General features: G+C 41.0%; 1 protein-coding gene across 2 annotated transcripts in view; it reads left to right on the forward strand.

The window, feature by feature from the left end:
• The first annotated feature begins 250 nt into the window (after positions 1 to 250).
• Bnc2 (basonuclin zinc finger protein 2) overlaps positions 251 to 20071 on the forward strand; it is a 396996-nt gene continuing 377175 nt past the window's right edge. For both annotated transcript variants that reach the window (XM_057784403.1, XM_057784404.1), the window contains exon 1: positions 251 to 310. In XM_057784403.1, coding sequence (XP_057640386.1) covers positions 308 to 310 — 3 coding nt within the window. In that variant the 5' untranslated portion in view covers positions 251 to 307. The remainder of the gene's footprint in view (positions 311 to 20071) is intronic.

Consider the following 20071-nt stretch of genomic DNA (forward strand, 5'->3'; position numbering starts at 1 on the left):
CTCCTTCGGCCCGGGGAGGAGCGGGGCAACTCGGAGCGCCGGCCCGGCTCGGGGGAGCGAGCGCGACCCTGGGCGCGGGTGTAAATCAGTCACCTGAGCGGCCGCCGAGGGGCCGCGGCGAGGGCGCGCGCGGGCGGGCGGGCGGGTGGGGAGTGGCGCGGGCGGCGAGCGCGGCCCGGAGCGGCCGGGCGGGGGAGGGAGCAGGCCGAGCGGCGGGCGAGCAGAGGCGACCGAGGGGCTGGTCCAGGCGCGGCCGCTAAGAGGAGACCAAGAGGCGGGGGCTGCACTTGACAACCAGCATGCCGAGATGGTAAGAAGTTTCCACCTCCTCTCCGCCCGCTTGCGTCTGCACTTGGTAGGGACTGACCCGGGCGGGACGCCCCGGGGCCGCGGCGGGCCCCGTTCTCCTCTAGCGCCGCGGCGCGAGGAGGCGGGCAGCCGGCGACGCTCCCCAAATCCACCCCCCTCACCCCAACTTGGCCCCAAGTTCGCAAGGCGGCTACGGGCGGGCGGGCGCGGGCGAGGGCTCCCTCGTCTTAGGTGTGTGGCCCGCAGTCGTGGGCTCTGGGGACCGGGAGCCCTCGGGGAGGGCGCGGGACGCGGGGACGCGGGATGCACGGAAGGACCCGGAGCCGCGACAACTTTCCCAACTTGGCCGGCGTGGGCAGAGCCTGAGCGGAGGCTGGGCGTGGGTCCCCGGGGTGCGGCCCGCGTGGGGACCGCAGCGATGCCGGCCCGCGCGGCTGCGGAGGACGCGGACGCCGCCAGTCCAGTCCCGCTAGACAGACACGTGTGTGCTTTCCCAAAGTGCGGTTCTGAAGCAGCCGGCCCACTGCACTTCCACACCGACCGGACCGTGGGATTTGACGCGTGAACGGGGGCAGATTTTTTTAAAAAAAAAAATGTGGGACGGGGGTCAAGATAAAACTAGACAAAATCTCTCGTGGGATGAGGCGAAGATTTCAGAAAACTTGTAGGTGCAGATGGTGGAGGAAAAGGGATGGCGCAGCGCAGTGGGACTCCTGCACAGCCCCTCGAAGGGACCACTTCTCCGCAGCGAGGAAGCAGGCAATTAGTTCACCCGGCGATGAGCTGCGATGTCCGCTTTCGGGGAAGTCATTTGTTAGAAATGGGGCTTGACCACTCCTTTCCTTGGAGTTCCCTACCACCCAGTGTCGCTGTTGTTACCCCCACTTGGAGGCTCTGATTTGCAGTGGGCCCTATGTAGATTGGATGTATAAGAAACAGGGGTGCTAGCAGGTTGACTTTTCCCCCCTTCCCTTCCCCCTGGTGTGACATCTCTTGTTTCAGAGATCAAAGTCACAACTGAAATGAAGGAGAAGGTACTGTCAAATGTAGACACACGCACATACAAAATGCACCCATGACTGCGGTTACAGTAATGCTGGCAGAAATTAAAGAGGTTTTGAAAGCAGCGTGCGATTTATGATGCTTCCCATTTACCCTAGAGTCAAGCTGTTGTAAAACTGATGTACAAAAGACATCATAAAATAATCCTGTGTACCCAGGATTAAAGTGGCAGAAAGTGGCCTGTTTTATTATTTTTTATGTGCTTCGTGGACAGTTGTAGTTGTTGGAGCCTGTGTTTAAGTGAGGCATCAAAACAAAATGAGAAATATATCTGTTTAGAGCTGGAGATTTTCTTGTAGCGGCATTTTACACAAGGACCATTATAAAAGCCAGTTGCACACCTTTTTCTTCCTCTGGCCAGTATTACTGTTTGTCTACAGATCTATTCCCCTCTCAGAGTCACTTTGAGCCGTGGCTGAGTGCATTTGTCTTCCACTGTTCAGTGTTCTGCACTTTTAGATGTTTTTGTGTACAGACGCATGCTCTAAGTGGAATTTATTTCTGGCCCTAAGTGTTTCTGTTCTGAAGGTGTCCTCTAGTACTGAGCCTTGTGCAGTTTGATAAAACTTCCTTTTACCCCTTGGAATCAAGTACGTGAGAATCCCCTGTGAACCCTTAAAGTCTTCTGTGCCTTCTATCGTATGTGTAGCCGTTTCATTTAAACTTGTTCAGTCTTAATGAAGTTCTGTGTTGTAGGTACTCTTTCTGTTCCCGGAGAGATGTGTATTTTAAACCCAGACTGCTGGCTGATCACTTTGCCAAAGCACAGGACTAGCTTCATCTGAGGGAAGGACTAGTCAACCTGAGTCTGAACTTTGTATAGAGGGTCTTTCCAGGCATGTCTGAAATGCCCCCCACCCCCAATCCAGTGAGAATATTGCTGGGTTGTGTTTGCATGCAACACTTTGGGTGAAAAAAAATAAATCAACCTCATGGGATATTTAAAATAAATATCGAGAAAATATTAATAGCACTAGTGCATTGCTAATACCTGATTTTTTTTCTTCTACCTGAGATGTAAGTTCTCTGTCAGGCGGGGAAATGTGATTACAAAAAGCAGACAAAAGCAGAGCTGACTATTGCTGTATTAAAATGTAAGTGTTACAGTTTGAATTTCCAAGTGAGAGTTTTGAGTTCAGTGCTTTACATAACATTTTGTCCTAATCTTGCTTGCTGTCAGGGATGTTTCATGGTTGTGCAATTGCCGCAGTCAAGAATGCCAATTTGCATTCCAGGAGTGTCATTTGATTACTTTTATCTGCGAAGCTCCAAGACCGGCCCAGACCTCTCGTTTCATCTTGCCATGTCACGAGTCAATGCTGTGTCGTCTTTTCAAAAATCTGCCTGATTTAGACAAGAAAGAAAAGTACTTTCATGTTGCAGCCGCAGTCCCCTGCTAACTTGTCAGCAGCAGGATATGATTCACTTGGGCCCAGAAGAATGGAACGGAGAGGCGGGTTAGGCGGTTCAATAAAGCCCACGGACAGGTAGCGTGTGACGTCCCTAGAGAGCGGCGGTTAATGAAGAACAGGTCTGCTTAGTTCTCCACAAGCTGCCCTGGTGCTGTCCCCACAGTTTTCTCATTTGATCTTTCCCAGCAAATTGATCTTTTCTTGTATTTTTTTGCCTTCCAAGTTAGTCCTTGAGGGACTGAAATTAGCAGAGCAACTTAAGTTGGATAATACAGCTGTTCAGAAAAGAAGAAATTGGACACTGGCACAAAAAAAAAGGGGGGGGTGGGAGTGAGAGAGGAGAGGGAGCTGTTCTTTTTGTTGTTCCTGGGAATATTTCCTGTATTAAGGAAGTCCAAAGTAGAAGATGACTTGAAGCTAGCGGTTCCCCTTACTTTAAATTTTGGAGTTAAGCTTCAGCGCTATTTTAAATATTCTGCAAACGTTTGAAAGATGGCTTTAGCAAGCATGCAGAGTTTGATTTAGCAATGTTCATATTCACTTGTTTGGAGAGATCTGCCAGTGGAGTAGTGGCTTTTATGACTATTGTAAGATGAACAAAACATCAATGGCATACTTCAACTATATTATTTATAGTCTTCTAAATAACTACAACCTCCAAATATTCAATACTGAATTGCTGAAAAGATTAAACAATAAAAAAGTCATTACCAGCATTGTATATAAATATTATGGTGCATGAAGATTTTTTTCTACAAATTACCATCAGTATCTTTGTTTTACATAAATTCAGCAGATGCACTGTTAATAAAGTGGACTATTCTGTGCTCCAAGGTTTTTTAAAATTTAAAGGTAGGCTTTTAAAATTGAGACCAGATTGCAAGTTCAATCTGTTTGAAATGTTCACATGTTGGTTTTTGAGATTGAAATTTATTTTATACAAGGTGAGTAAGTCCAAATTGAGAATGCAAGCATAGTTCAGACAGGCCAGTTTCACTCTAGAGTGTTTGTACATAAAGCTTAGGTTGGGAGCAATTAATAGTCTTAACTTAATGAATGTATAAAGGAGTGGTGCTTTCTGAATTCCTGTGCAGATGGTCTCATTTAACATCTGCATCCTGACAAGAAACAGAGTTGAAAACAGCAGTTCCCTGCAACATCTCTTGTTGGTCAGGAGTTACATAGTATAGTTGGTTAGTAAGCTCTCCAAAGAGCTAGAGGGAGCTTCATGATTTTATTAGATATACTTAACGTTTAAAAAAAAAGTACTCTGGCAGTCAGAATGTTTCACAATACTGGCTTAGAGTTTAGGCTTAGAGGTGAGATACACACACACACAAACACTTGTGCATGCACACACGCGCACACACATGCACACACGTGCACACACGCGCACGCACACACACACGCACACAGTAGCGACAACAGCAGAATTCCCTTTGCAAGCAGTTAAGGAGTCAGCTAAGCTTTCTAGGACTGTAGTTTTTAAGTGATATGAATTAGGAAAAATTCAACCAAACATATTTTAAGTACAGTGTGTCACTTTGTCAACTGAAGGAGTTGGCAGGCCCACCTTCAAACTCCTATTAAAAGCATCTTCCTACCCAGTCACCGAGGCGCGTACTGCCTTACTCTAGCTCACAAAAGAAAGGTACTTCTCTCCATAGATGATGTTTTGAAGTAGCTCTGAGTACAACTACATATTTTGGAGAGAAACTTCCTTCAAAAGAAGGGCTTCATGTTGTAAACACAAACAAATCACTTGCAAATATGATATATTATTAATCAGTAAATAAGCTGCATTTAAATGGTAGGACTTGAATGTTTTCACAATTTGGCATTTGATTTCATATTTGTTTATCAGTCCTACCAGTAAAATTTGTGATATGCTTATATTAAATAATCAGTGATCGTGATTGCTTTTCTTTATTTATATACTAGTTTTTAGGGGCATTACATTGGACATTTATTTACTGTTTAAGTAAATCTTACATCCAGGGAGATAAACTGTCCAGATTAGTCTTCTTGCACAGTAGCTCTCATTGTGTTGCTGGCCAATAAAAGTCTTTATTTGTTGCTTATTAGAACCCTCAGTACACTCAAAAGTTCTGTTATAATTTAATTTGGCCGTTCAAAGAGCCTCTCGTTTTAAAACACGTTCTCAGTTTCCTTTACCAGTTGTTGTGAGCCTATATTCTATCTCATGAATATTCATAAGAACGGTAGCACAGACGTCATTTTAATTAAAATAAGTTTTTGCCATAACAGAAGTGTATCATTTTCTCTTAAAAAACTTATGTACATAACAGTGTAAATTTCATCCTCTTTATTGCAATTTCCTCGACATTCTGGAACACTTTTGCTTCTTTTCATAGTAATTTAGATTGTTTTGCTCTACTAATTTAGGATGTGTTCCTCAAGGAATACAGCCTGGAAGGTGTGGTGAGACAGGCGAAAACTAAGTTTGGCAATGAAGAATTCTAGGAAAAGCCTTTCCGCAGTTGTAGCCCCTTGAAATTAGGAGAGGTTTATTTTGTACTTTACAAATTGCCAGCATGATAAATTCATCTTCTTTATAGCAACCGCTAGGCAGTTTTACAGAGTCCAAGGTGCTTGCGAATTTCAGTTGAATTGTAACTGATTAGGCAGGCTAAGGACCAGAACTCCGGTATCAGAGATCCTTCTGCAGGGAAGGCAGGATGTGGAAGTGCCAACTGAGTCACTGCCTGTGTATCTCACAGTGGGAGTCACAGCAAGCCTGCCTTCTAGGTGCTATGTTTAAGACTTGACATTATATACAGTATTGTCTTGGAACTGGGGGTTCAAGTTCACTGTCCTTGCTCTTTTTGTATTTAGTGCAAAGATGTAACAACCCACACAAAACAGTTTTCTCTCATTATGACCTTACATTTGCCCAAGTGCCCCATACTGAAATTCCTTTTTAGTATTTTTTTTTTCCCTCTTAGCCCAAAGCCAGACGTGTACCCAGACACAAAGCCTCTGTGTATAGCAAGCTGTTTTAAATATTGTGACTGGACGCTGTGCTGTCCTTTCTCTGCTTGAGCCAAGGATCTCTGCTCAGTGTCTGTGGATTACCAAGCTCCTTCTTTATTGTATGTCTTGTCAGCTATTCCTATTCATTTAACCTTTCATTAGAGTCTGTGCAGCTTCACTGTCTGGAAAGGCAAGGAAAACCCAAAAGGCCCCACTGTCACAGTTATTAGATTTCTCGGTTACATCCCAGCAACCACAAAGAAGTAAGAGTGGAGACTATTGTCGTGCATGCTGCTGTCCTGGGGTGCAGCTCTTCTGTGCATGTCAAGGACATGTGCCACATGTTGATATGCATCCCAGGGATAAATGCGCAACATGGGGGATAGGCTGACAGAGGCAGTAATGAGCTTTGTAGGAGTTACTGCGAAGACTCACAGTTAGTGAAGGAATTTTGCTTAACTGGCCAAGGAGATAGACAGAGTTGAGAGTTGCCAAGATCTGCCTGTGCAGAGCTTGCCGGTCACATTATTATCATCTGAACTTCACTTGAGGGGAAAATTGAATACCTTTGACAGGAAGGAAAGTCTTATCTTCTCCTTTGATCTCAGAGGACAAAAGTGTTATTTCTGCTGACTGTTATGGTTGGTATATTATAACTCCTTCTTGTATTGACCAAATAAGATATGTGGATGATTATGTTGGTTATTGCTCCTAATTTTACACACTGCAAAATGATTAAAAGATTTTGCAGAGCTGTATGTGCTTATTTGAAGTCTATAAAATAATGTAGCCCGTGAATCTTCCTGTGCTCTGCTGTGCTGTGGCTCTCTGTGCCATAGCTGTCGCCTGGTTTTTATAGATGTGTGTCCATTGTTGCTGTGATCTCGAGGGGAAAAGGAATGGGTGTAGATCATTTTCAGATAGTAACAAAGACAAACACTTGTGGGTTTAGAATTGAAAAAAATTCCTTTTGAAATTTCATAATGAAATTGCTCTTTAAAAACTTTCAAAACAGCTGTGATTGTAGTTCAGTTGGTTGAGCGCATATGGCTCACTCAGGAAGACTTGACCTTGCTCCCCAGCACCTACAAAAGGCCAGGCTGAGTAGCTTGCACTTGTTTCTCCAGGCTGGGAAAAGCAGAGAGAGGCAGCTAGATCATGAGGTTCACTGGCCAGCCAGCCTAGCTGCATTGGTGAGTTCCAGGTCAGTGAGAAGGCAGAGTATGGGAATGAACGTTATTGGTGCTGGTGCTTCATCTTTACCTATTTGGTATCTTGGGCTGTCTTGGAAAGCAGGATTTTAAAGCAAGCTCACAATGTAATGGATTTCGTTGTGGCATTTCTGTGCATACACTTCTTTATGCAAGGCAGCTATTTCATTGCCTGCTCATACTATTGGCCAAAGAACCCGTTAGGTAGTGTCTAGGGGGTTTTGTTTTTGTTTTCCAATGGCTTGTTTAATAGGATGGGATGATATAAATCATAATAGTTTACTTTAGTATTTTAAATACTTTATTGAGAGATAATTCCCATACCGCGCAATCACCATTTAAAACATACAGTAATAATACCCCATTATAGGGATACAGTTTTCTTTTTCCTTCATCAGTTTATGGACATCTTGATATTATGAGTCATGCTGCTGAGAACATTTGTCATAAGCTCCCCCCACACACTTATTTTTGTCAGACATGTTTTTATTTCTCTTGGAGGTATTACCTATGAAAAGAATTGCTGGATCACGTGTCTCCTTTGCCTGTTTTCCATTTGGGTTGTCTTTAAAAAAAATTCTTGTGGTCTTAAAAAAACTCTCTCTTACACATTGTGGTAGGAGTTGAGAGGTATGCGTGCCACAGTGCATATCACCTCTCTCTGCCACCGTGTGGATTGCAGGGACTGAACGCAGGCTGTCAGGCTGGGCAAGCACCTTTACTGCTGAGCCACTCTCTGGCCCTATGCTGCTTTTCAGTCTAGATGTAGTCAGGTTGCAGTCCTTTATCTGATTAAAGATTACCTGATTACTTTCCTCTATTTAGCAAGCTGCCTTTTGACTTTTTTGATGTCTTTTGAGACAAGTGTTAAAAATTTTTGAAAGAGGTTTAAAATTCCTTTCCAGAGAAGATTTTATTGCATGCCCAATGATAACCACCCAGGACAGGAGCAACAGCGGCCCTCAGAAGAGGTCCTAACACCGTCATCAGTGTAAGATGAGAAATCTTAAATATTGATGAAGTCCAACTTACATAATTTTTTCCTCCTTCTCACTTTTGATATGTTGTCAAAAATAAAACAGAACCAACCAAACAAAAAACAAACCCCAAACCATCGTGTCCTTCAAGATCATGAGGATTTATACCTGTGTTTTGGTTGCTTTGGCTAACACTCGAATGGAGGTTGCTAGGGCAAACCTCAGGCAGTCTGCCTTTTGTAGATTGAGAAGTTGCCATGCCATATATATATAGTGTTTGTACCCACTTTATGGTCTTGCCAATGGTGTCCATGTGTTTTAATTTCTACGTCTTGTCACCAGCAGCTGTTGCTCTTTCTGATAGTGGCAGAACCATGACTGGCAGCTATGACATGATGCATCCCTGTGTGGGGCTGGAGTCAGGACCTTTTTAACCCTCTTTGAGCTGACGGTTGAATCTAGGGCCTTACCTATGTTAGATGTTAGATTAGCACTCTGCTGCTGAGCTGTAGGCAAGCTCTATTTGTGTTTGGAGACAAGACCTTACGAAGTTGCCCAGACTGGCCTTGAACTTTGGATTTACTGTCCTTCTGCCTCAGTTTCTCTAGCAACTGTTATTACAGACTTGAGCCATCAGCCCTGGCTTTTGGCTCTCCTTCATCCTTTACCTTCCGTTCTCTGGTGGTGGTTTCATAGGTACACTAACCCCTTTTTGGTTTTAGTCCACTTTGTCCATTTTTCTGGTTTTGAGTTTTAGGAGTTCTTTAAATATATTTTGGATATTACTGTCATATCAGAAATTGACTCTCCAAATATTTTCCTCCTATTCTGTGGGTTATTGTTCATTCAGCTGATTACTCTTTTTTTTTTTTTTTTTTTTTTTTTTTTTTTGCCTTTGCCATGTAGGAGCTCTTAAGTTTGATGTAGCTCCAGGTGTCTGTTCTTGCTTTCATTGCCTTTAGCGTTTACATTTAAATCTCAGATTTACCTGATCCCTAAAAGAGTAAAGACTACCTTAAGAACGTACATTCTATTGTTTGGGTAAAAGAAAACTCTTGGTGGTACTCCAGGGGACAAGAAGTATGTCATTCGGTAGCCAGAAGATGGTAGGTGCTGGTTCCTTGTGAAACAGCCTGGGTTTGCTTTGAAGTTTCTTAATTATCATTGAGGTTTAAAAGCATTCTAGGTGTTCTGTATGATAACAGACACACTTCATGCCCTGGAGGGTGGAATTAAGTACCCAGAAATAATTGTTTTTGGTTTTATAAATACCTCAAAAGGAAAGGAGGAAAAAACATTATTGAGAAAATTTGTCTTCTAGACAGCCCACCATCAACAAAAAGAAAAAAAAATCACCAACAGAGATAAAACCAAAAATTGTTTTATGACATCCAAACCTAAAATAACTGGGTCGGTTAAGTTTTAAGTAAATACAGCGTTTAAATCTGTCATGATGTATTTGCCAAAAGCTTGCTCTCCAGTCTGCCTGCTGTATTCATAAGACCTGCCACAGGTAGAGAAACCCGAGAGCAAGTGAAAGGTAACTTAATTTAAGGGCAGCGGTGTTGGATCATTGCTGAGTTAAAGGGAATATTTAAAACAAAAGGTCTAATTTTCTTTTCACTCATGCTAATAAAATTTATATTTATTTCTATTTAAATATAATAGCTTTTTCAGTATTCTGCTGGGCCATTCTTATTTAATTGCTTTGTCTGTTTTTGGCTTTGTGCCAGTTATTTTAGACAAAACTTCATTATTGTTTGGCATCAACTCTTAATTAGGTGGCCAACTGGTCACATTTATATTTGGAGAGAATGTGGTTTCTCCCCCCCACAACTGTTTACATATGAAAACAGTAATTAGCCAATTTAAAGTGATACCTCATGACATAATTTGAGGATTAACTTTCTTCCCTGTGGATATTCTCTAGAGGATTTAAAATAATTTTTAAATTGGTATAACATAAAATTTCATATCTATTAGATACATGATTTGTTATTATATATATTTTTCCCTTTTACTGGGGATTGAACTGAGGCCTATCATGTGGAAGACAAGCACTCTTCCACTGACCCACATCCAATTTTACAATTTGTTCATATTGAACACTGTTACTTTTCTGTTCTAGGTATGTCTTGGCATGTCCTTATATTTATGCAATATATACATGGATTAAGAAAGTCATGTATAATTGTTGATTGATATCATATACGGGCATAAAGAATGCCCTCAAACTAAAATGACAAAATTATGCAGAGAAAGGCAGTAGCCTTTCTCCTTGGACAGTTCTCTGTGCAAGGCTTCCCATCTCTTTGTAAAGCAGTTCTGTACTTAGCAGGTCAGAGAGGTTCCCTCTACCAGCCTGCCCAGTTTGCATCCAGAAGCTCAGTGTGCTAGTTGAGAATGGTCTCTCATTCAAAATGGTGATTGGAATACAACACATTTCTGTGAATCGTTACTGATAGATGAAACAGTTTTGCCCCAGAGCGTATTAACTCTGAATACAATTTACAGCAGAGACTTTGTTTCTTATCTCAGAAATTCTGCCAGGTCTCAAGCCAAATTTAAATGTCATTAGTTTATTTACAATATTAGCTTGTGCAAGAGTTAAATTCATTTCTCAGAGATTGCTCCTCTTAAACTTTCTTTGTATCTTTAAAGGAATGAATTACGCATCCTTATTTCTTACCTACTTGGTGCCTAAGGTACAGCAAACCCATCCCTAGAGTACACAGTCATTGTAGCCAGTAAGGGCCGCTTGTTTTCTGGGGTGCTCCTATTGGTTTTGATGGGCCCTGGGGCCATGAATCTCCTGCTGCTTTGACCCACCAGGGTGCCGCCGCTGGGCTCTGTGAGGGCATCAGAGAAGGACACAGAACAAATGTCTACAGACTCAGGTCTCCACATCTTTCTTAGGTCTTGCTAGCCAGTGTGGTAAGACTGAAACAACATGGGAACTCTCAGACTTTTCATATTAAATGTCCTTTTCTAAAAAATTGCCACACAGACTTAGATCTGTTCTTTGGTCTTTGCAGTAGTACTAGTGATCATAAACCAGTCATTGGCACAATGGGGGACAGTTGGAGTGTCTGTGTAAGCAAGTATAAACGTGGGACAGGAGTGTCCATGAGAAGCTGGGAGCAGGGTTGAGCCTGTAGTCCCAGTCACCTGAAGATAGAGGTGGCAGAATGACTTGAGCCTGGGAGAAACAGAGAGAGAGAGAGAGAGAGAGAGAGAGAGAGAGAGAGAGAGAGAGAGAGGTGCTCAGTTGGATAGTCAAATGGATTTAGATATATTTATGTATGACATAGATCAATAATGAGAGGGTCACCAAATGTTTAAATAGTATTATAAAATTGTATTTCTGAGCTATGGCAGTAATATAAATCATTTTTTTTTTAATGCTTGGTACCAAACCCAGAGCGGCGGCCAACAATAGAACAAGAGTTCCCTTACTCAGATGTGTGCTTAGTCCAGCATTGATAAATCTTAAGAGCCAGCATGTGGATGTCTGCTTACTATATGAAGAGTAACTCACTGAAGGTTTTACATGAGGCTTTAGGCTACTGTTTCTCAATCTGTGGGCCATGACCCCTTAGAGGGTAGAATAGCCTTTCTCACAGGGGTTGCATCTCAGATATCCTGTATGTCAGATATTACTGTGGTTCATAGTACAACTACAGTTACAAAGTAGCAACACAAACAATTTTATGGGTGGGGGCCACCACAGCGTGAACTGTATTAAAGGGTTGCAGCATTAAAAGGTTAAGAACCACTGCCTTAGGCAGTTGTAGGCTGACTGATTAATATATGATAGGTAAGCTTAAGAGTGTCTGTATTGTATTTGAAGACTGTTTGCCATAAATCTAAAGTTAACCTATGTATTTCAATTTGGAATCCTTACAAATAATTAATGTAAAATCTTTTTTATATGATATTGTAATCAGTTCAAAATTTAATTGAAAATATAAAACCCAAATGATTTCTGTATATAGTAAATTGAACTGTAAAGGTGACTTGTGTGTGATTCTGAATACACAGATAAAATGTTTTTATTCCTCAAGAAAAAAAAAAAAAGAAAAGCCCTTAAACTGATTTTTTTTTTAATGTTTAAGTTCTATATCCTGCCCAGGTTGTGAATTCTAGTTGCTTTGTCTTGGAAAGTTTAGCTCAAAATTTGGAGGCTGTCTTGTTTTGTTCTGAGACAGGGTTTCATGCTAAAGACAAAGTTGTTGTGTAACTGAGGCTGGCTTGGCTCTCCTGATCCATCTGTTTTTGCCTCCTGAGTGTTGGTATTACAGGGTGTGTACTACCGCTCCTGATACATTTCAGTTATTTTAGAAGGTAAAATTTATCCAGTTTTTATGATATATATGACATTTTGGTACTGTAGGTTTTATGCATAAAAGTCGAAGCTATAACCCTAACATTAAGCAACACGATATACATTACAGGATAAATACCTTTAAAGAATAAGCATAGTGTGAAGTTGTCCTTTGGTTTTTGATGCTACATATGGAATATGATTTCATCAACATTCTTTTCAGAACAATCTTTCCTTTAGTGACTCATCTTTTTTTCCACTGACTGAGGGGTAGAAGTAACACACACACATATACACACGCATACATACACACAGATGTGCATGTGAGGTATGGGAGTAAGAGGCACACATTCTTGTAGATGTGAGGGGTGGGAATAACACACACGCACCTGTACATGTGTACCATGGACACATGTATGACCGTTTATCCTATGATTTAAGTAGGTGTCAAATTATAATCCAAATGTTGCTTATTACTTTGTAGTTTAGAATTTGATCAGAGAACATTAGGGATGGGCATGGAAGTCTTGAGTTCTTCCTCTCAGATAGGAAGAACTTTGATTGTATTAATTACAAGGCACACTGGGGCTCCTCTCCTAGGTAAAGAATTCCAACAGCCCTTATCCCTCTTAGATTTTTTTTTCTGCTTCCTATTCTTGCACTAATTAACAGATCCTTTATCTTTAGATATATTAATATTCTCAAGCAGGTATTTTTTTGAGGGGGCGTGTCTTGGTTTTCAAGACAGAGTTTCTCTGTGTAACAGCTCTGGCTTGCCTGTTGGGAACTTTGAACTCACAGAGATCCACATGCCTCTGCCTCCTTAGTTCTGGGACTAAAGGTCACTGTGTCTGTTAAGGTTTTAGGAGTTTGATGCAGATAGCAATCCTCATTTTACTCGCTTAAGTTTATTGGAGAATAAACAGTCCATGCTGCGTCCTTGTATGCAGCATGGTGTTAGTGCATGGTAGGTGAACATGGAGACAGTCATGGGCAAAGACTGCAGTCTGGGGGAAGAAGGAGATACATCATTTTCTAAAATAACCTTGGGCATAGTTACTAAATACTGAAGTAAGCCATTCTGTCCCCAAACCTTGTAGGGAAATGTCATGATCTCACACTGACCTTCTGTTTCGGTAGAGGGCACTGCTTTCGGTGTGGGTGTGAGGTGTGTTCCACTTTGGTTTTCTGCTTTTTTTCCTTAAAAGGTTTGGGTGGGTATTGGATACTAAAGATTCTTAGTAGTGTTGCATGCTATGCGATGCATGACTTCCAGTGTATTGTTTCATGACTACAAGAGGTCAGGAAATGAAAGCCACGTTCCGTCACTTGATATCAGCACTTCTTCATTAGCGTTACTTAGTTCTAACCTTCAGCCCCTCGTTCCTTCATGAACACTCTGTGGAGACAGATGTGTTATGAGACGAGAAGGGGGAAAGATAAGACCAAACATCTGCTTGATAGACATAAGCTGGAGGAGCCGTCAGTTCTCATGGTTTCCCCAGGAACATCTTACCTTTCTTCTTAGTTTTAGGTCGTGTGGAGGTTTCAGGGCACTCATAGTAAAAGTGAGACTTTTTTTTTTTATTTTTTTGCTTAAAAAGTTTCTTACTCTTAAAATTTTCTATTTGAGCCAGTGAGTTCGAGGACAGCCTGGTCTATGGAGCGAGTTCTTAGGACATCCAGGGCCAGAGAAACCCTGTCTCAAAAAACAAAAAACTAAACTAGTAATAATAATAATTAGTAAGAGTAGGAGTAGTAATAGTTTTATTATTTAAATTTTAAAGAGGTCCGAGTAGAAGATTAAGTCATGGTGGCTAGAGGAGACAGTGAAGAAATTGCGTAGGTAATGCGGTACTGATAATGATGTAAGGATTGAAGAAGCTACAATGTAGCCTGCTGGTAGAACCCAGTGCTTAGAATGCAGTAGGCCTTGGAATCTGCCAATCATTCAAATACAAACCAAAACAAGAACCAGGGAAAGCAAGAGCAGTTGAAATAAGTACAGCTTCATATTTTCTGATTTCCTGCCCTTTTTTCTCAGGACCCCTCCGCCCGGCTTCCCCTCCTGTGTCTTCTGACTCTGTTCTGGGCAAGTCCCATCAGGTAGCCCGTTTTCCTGTCACCGTTCATGTCCTTCATTACCGCTTCCGCCGCTGCAGTCCTGCCCCGAGACACATCATCTGCAATGCAGGAGTCTTGTGTTTGTTGAGTGCTGCGTTTAAGTATTCCATTATGAATGATGGATCACCATATCCCTAGTGGGATTGCTAAGTCCCTTCAGTTAGAGTGTTCAGGTGTGGGACCCTTGATACTGTGCTAACAAACAGACAATATCAGAGCTCTTTTAGTGACTATAGATAATTAGCTGGTTGGTCTGTTTGGGGGTGATCTGGGCTTTGGATTAATCTTTTAATTATTTTCCCCCTAATTCTGAATAGCTTAGATTTTTAAATGAAATTTTATTTGCTTCTTTGTGTTTCCATGATTTAAATTTCTAGGAACAACTTTATTGGGTTATAATACCTATACCATACAGTTTAGTGCTGTGACTTTTACCACCATTTTGCAATTGCAGTTACAATTTTGAAGGTACTTACAAGAAAATAAATGGATGGTTTATGTAATATTTGTAATGAAGTGTAGTTGTGCACTGATTTTAAATATCCTGTTAAGTGAGATAAATTTTTCCAGTAGAGGCTTGGGTAGTTCAAGAATTATAGTTCTGACATTCAGGAGGTAGATGAAGGAAGATAGGAGTTAAAGGTCACCCAAGGCTACATTGTAAGTTCAAGGTTACATGAGATCCCGTCCCCAAAAGAAAAAAATATCATTAACTTTAAAGAACATTAATGAGGTGTTTGATATGATCCATAAACCCAAATGAAATGTTTAAATAATTAATGTACTAATGAATGTGCTAGGAAAAGATTGAAAACCACAAATAAGCAGATATGTATACTGTTCTTGATAAATGAGTTATCCTAGAAGATCATGTAGTAATGATGCCATAGCTGTAAATGCTTGCCTTTGAGCTCTTGTTTCTCATTAAATTCAGTAGCTTCCCCTTAAGCAACCATTGTCCTAATCAGTAATTGCAACTCCACAGCTATCAGTAGGGAGTCAGCCTCTCTATAACAGCACTAAAGGAACCTTCACCTAGATCTCTATCTTTCTTCTTCGATATACTCTCTCTGCCTGCCAACCCCGCCTGTCCTTTTTTCTGCCTTGCAATTGGCCATTTAGCCACTAGACCAATCAAATGTTTTAGACAGGCAAAGAATCACAGCTTCCCAGAGTTAAACAAATGAAATATAAAAGAATGCAACACATCTTTGCATCATTAAAACAAAATTCCATAGTGTAAACAAATGTAACAGACCTTAAAACAATATTTTACAACATCGAGCTATTCATTTGAAATTGGTTTTAGGCACCCCATGTCTAATTCTTTTAATTCTTTTTATGCTATCCAGATTTATATAACCTAAGTTTTGGCTCTGAATTATTCAGTAACATGATTAATTTGGTTGATGATAACATAATATAATTCTATTTTTATAAGAAAAGGCAAAATTATTTTTTTTCAAATTCAGTTAATAAGTTGACTTAGAAAATAGAAATGGTGAATCAGACATTTGAGCAATGGCAATGTTGGAAGAACTGTAGTATCTTCAGGTGATAGGTGATATTCATAGAGGTGTTTTCCCCTACAACTTTAGAACTTTAAATCCATAAAAAAAGAAAACCACTTAGCTTTGTAAGAACTGGTGTGAGATTTTGTGCAGATATAGATTCACATGTACACACATACTGCATGTAGCATCTTCCCATTGACCACATTGTCATTTTATAGACTTGTATAACCAATTCCATCTGCTAAACAGTTGATAGTTCTATTTTAGGGTGGATTTTATGAATTCAGAGTAAAATTATTAGTGTTCATGGCCTCTGAAAGCTTTTGCAGAGATCGTATCCCTATAGACAGACAGACAGACTCTGGCTGAGTAGTTGAGGCTGACTTCCACCTTAGTTCTCCTGTTCCACCTTCTCAACTGTTGGTATATGGGCGTGTGCTACCACACCTGCCTAAGAAAAGTTCTATGAAGAATGCGAGATTGTAAAGGTGCCCTGTGACATTAAACAGTTTTATATAGAGCTTTTAAGTTCAACGTAAAATCTGATGCATAAACCTACATTGTATATTTTCTCTTAGTTGAGCAAATCTGTGTGTTGTGCATAAACAAATACTGGTGACATTAGCATGGTACGAGCTAGGGAAGTACAAATTTGTTCAAATAATTTTGAAGCTGAGTTTTTCATACTGCTACATGACTCAAGTCAAAATACAAGGCAGATATTAAAGAGGAAGACAGTTTTATTGCTTGTACTTTAATGCATGTGGCATGTATGTGTGTGCTTGTGCACTTGCCCATGTGTGTAGATACCCGTGCCTGTTCATGTGCATGTGGGGTCAGAGGTTGGCATCGGGTCTTCCTCGGTTGCTTTTCCTTTGGAGGTAGAGTCTCTTACTGGAACTCCCCAATTGGTTGGATAAGTGAGTCAACAAATACCAGGGTTCCTGCTCCACCTCTTAGCACTGGTTTAGGGATGTGTATTGCCATACCTGACATTTTATGTGAGGACTGAGGACCTGATTTTGGGCCTTCAAATTTGTATAACAAGTACTTGACCCAGTGAGCCATTCTTTGGTCCCTTGTCTTCCTTCCTTCCTTCCTTCCTTCCTTCCTTCCTTCCTTTCTTCCTTCCTTCCTTCCTTCCTTCCCTCCCTCCCTCCCTCCCTCCCTCCCTCCCTCCCTCCCTCCCTCCCTCCTTCCTTCCTTCCCTCCTTCCCTCCCTCCCTCCCTCCCTCCCTTCCTCCCTCCCTCCCTCCTTTCTTCCCTCCCTCTCTCTCTCTCTTTCTTTCTTTTTTGGGGGAGTGCTCCTTATTTTAGTGCGTGTAGATGTGTTGTGCTTTGGTGGAACACATCTATTTCTTTTTATAACTTCCTGTATATCAATTGAAAGCATTATCTATGGATGTGGTGGTTTGTTTTCATAATTTGAGCATTGTGAGGCTGAGGCAGGAGGATCACCAATATTTGAAGTCAGTCTGGGCTTCAGACTGAGTACCAGGCCAGATTGAACCAGTGTGAGACATTGCCTCAAAATGAAAAACATTATTATTAGGGCCATTTTGGCCAAATTATGCTGCTATATTTCCTTTCACTTCACTCTACTGCCTCTCTTAGTAGTATAAAATACTAATTTTGCATGGTGTCTACAGATCTTGAAATCATTTTATTGTTATAAAATAGAAAAGCACTTTTCAAAATTCACCATTTTTTTTGAGTCACATTCTTTCTAGAAAATGGATAGATTACTTTTTCAGGACTAGAAGCTCAAGAAATAAAAAATAAAAAGTAAATTTAACTCTAGAAACTGTCCATTCGCTTCTTTCCAGCTTAATCTGCAATGTTGGAACTTTTGAGTCTATAAAAATGCTAAGACACTCATGTTGGAAGTAACACTAGTGTTGCTTTTTTCTTGTTAGCTGTAGTCTACTGTATTTTTTTTTCTTTTGCCCAAATCTTGCTTTCTTTTATAAAACCTATGTAGTAGCCTTCTGATGTAGTTCTGTGATGGAAGAGAGGGCTCTCTGCAGGCCTTATTTTAAGGTGGTAGGCTCTGCTGGACTAAACCTGAGGCCATAATTAACAGTATCTTTGGAGGGACCGTGTGTGCTGACTTCATGGGCCATTTGGCCTACAAGATGGGATTGAGTTCATAATTCATTGTCATGTGCTGTACTGCTGTGGGAGTATAAGGTCTAGCTGCTTTACACTGAGTAAGTTCTGAATGTTTTATCTTGTTCCAGGGTGGGTTATTATACTCGAGAATGCACTTAATTACAAGCTTTATGTTTCTAACATCATTCCACATGCCTCCTCTTCACTGCACCTGACTTCATCTATGGAATTTCATTTTCAGGGTGAGCATGGTAAGGTTTGGGGGAGTCTGGAGCTGTCACGTTGGAAATCTGCTTCCTTATCTTCATGTGTGTGTGTCTCTTCACCTTGGCATTTTGGATTTTTCTGCTTAAAATTTTACCTGTTAGTATTGAATGTATCAGCAAAACAAACTTATATTTGATAAAATTCTCAGGGAAGAGGCCTCATTTGTCAGTGGTAGGTAATCTCAGAATGTCTAAGCAAGAGTGTGTGTGTTACACATGCGTGTGTTGGCAAGCGTTGGAAACAACAGGTCTGTGTTGATATCTTCATCTGTTGCTTCCTATGGTAGTTGTTGAGACAAGGTCTCTCACTGAACCTGGAGCTCAGCCCTTGGGCGAGATTGCCTGGCCAGACCCATGTGGGATCTGCTTGCATCTGTCTCACAGCAGTGAGGTTTTAGATGTGAACCAACGCGGCCTGCCTCTTACACAGGTGCTGGGCATCTGAACTCAGGTCTTTGTACCAACGCGGCCTGCCTCTTACACAGGTGCTGGGCATCTGAACTCAGGTCTTTGCACCAACACGGCCTGCCTCTTACACAGGTGCTGGGCATCTGAACTCAGGTCTTTGCAACAGCAGGGACTTGATCCACTGAGCTGTCTTCAAGCCTTAACAGCTTTTGAGTCAAAACACAAAAGGGGCGTTTTGTAATACATTTAAGTCTTTTTAGTTTTTTATAGCTTTATCAAGGGATAAAATCTGACTGGGCATGATTTACTTTTTGATTCATGTTTTATTTAATTCTTTTGCACAGCACTTGGTTTCAGGGAGGTTTTCATATATCTCAGACAGACTTCGTCAAAATTAAATCACCTTGTCTCATATCTTTTAAGTTTCAAGATTTTGTTTTATTCATGATTGAGAAACCTGTAATTAGATTATCGGAATTTTCTAAATGCATTTGGTCATTGTTTGTCTTCTTTAGAAGATGAATACATTTCCTTATTTATTGGGTGTAAGTGTCTGGGTCCTTAGGAATCAATTTCTTTCTTTTAGTATTGCAGGTCTCAGGCATCAAACTAAGGTTGTCAGTCCTCTACTCACTGAACAGTCTCACCAGCCCTGCTTTTTTTTTAATTAAATGAATTTTATTAAGTAAACTTTTTAATTTGTAAGGCTTATAGAAAAAGGGGAGTTGGTAGGGCTTTTTTTTTTTCATTCCTCCTGAGAAACCTTTAAAGAGATGTTTATACAAATCAAATATGCTTATCACTTAAAAGAAATAATTTGGTGTGGCAAGTTTTAAGTAATAATAATTTTTAAAAAGTATATACACACTCCACAACCTTTCTTTGAGTCTTTGGTTTAAGTCCTCTGTCATATAATACCAAAGCGTTGTTCTGAGCCGTGTGTGTTGGAACCTGCATGCCTGTCCCAGTGTTGTGACTAATTATATCTCTTACACGCTCACTTCTAGTAATTGGAAGGCGACCTACCACAGCATGTGTTTTAACTCTTACTTCTGTCTGGAGGCTGGAGGGCCTGCTTTGGAAATTAACTCTTCTACCAAGTAGCAGCTTAACACTATACACAGCTACTTCCGTTTAAAAACATGCTATATACTTCTTGTTTTGCACAAATAGTGTACTTTCAGGGGAAGAGTTTCTGTTGTTTTTCCTTTTATTGGAAATAGATTATTTCTTCACATCACACACAGAGACACGCACACAGACAGATGCGCACACACGTGCACACACAGACAGACAGACACACACACACATCCTGATCCCCTTAGTTTCTCCCTGTCCCCCTACCATCTGGATTCACT

The sequence above is a fragment of the Chionomys nivalis genome, chromosome 11 (assembly GCF_950005125.1).
Source record: "Chionomys nivalis chromosome 11, mChiNiv1.1, whole genome shotgun sequence".
Classification (NCBI taxonomy): domain Eukaryota; kingdom Metazoa; phylum Chordata; class Mammalia; order Rodentia; family Cricetidae; genus Chionomys; species Chionomys nivalis.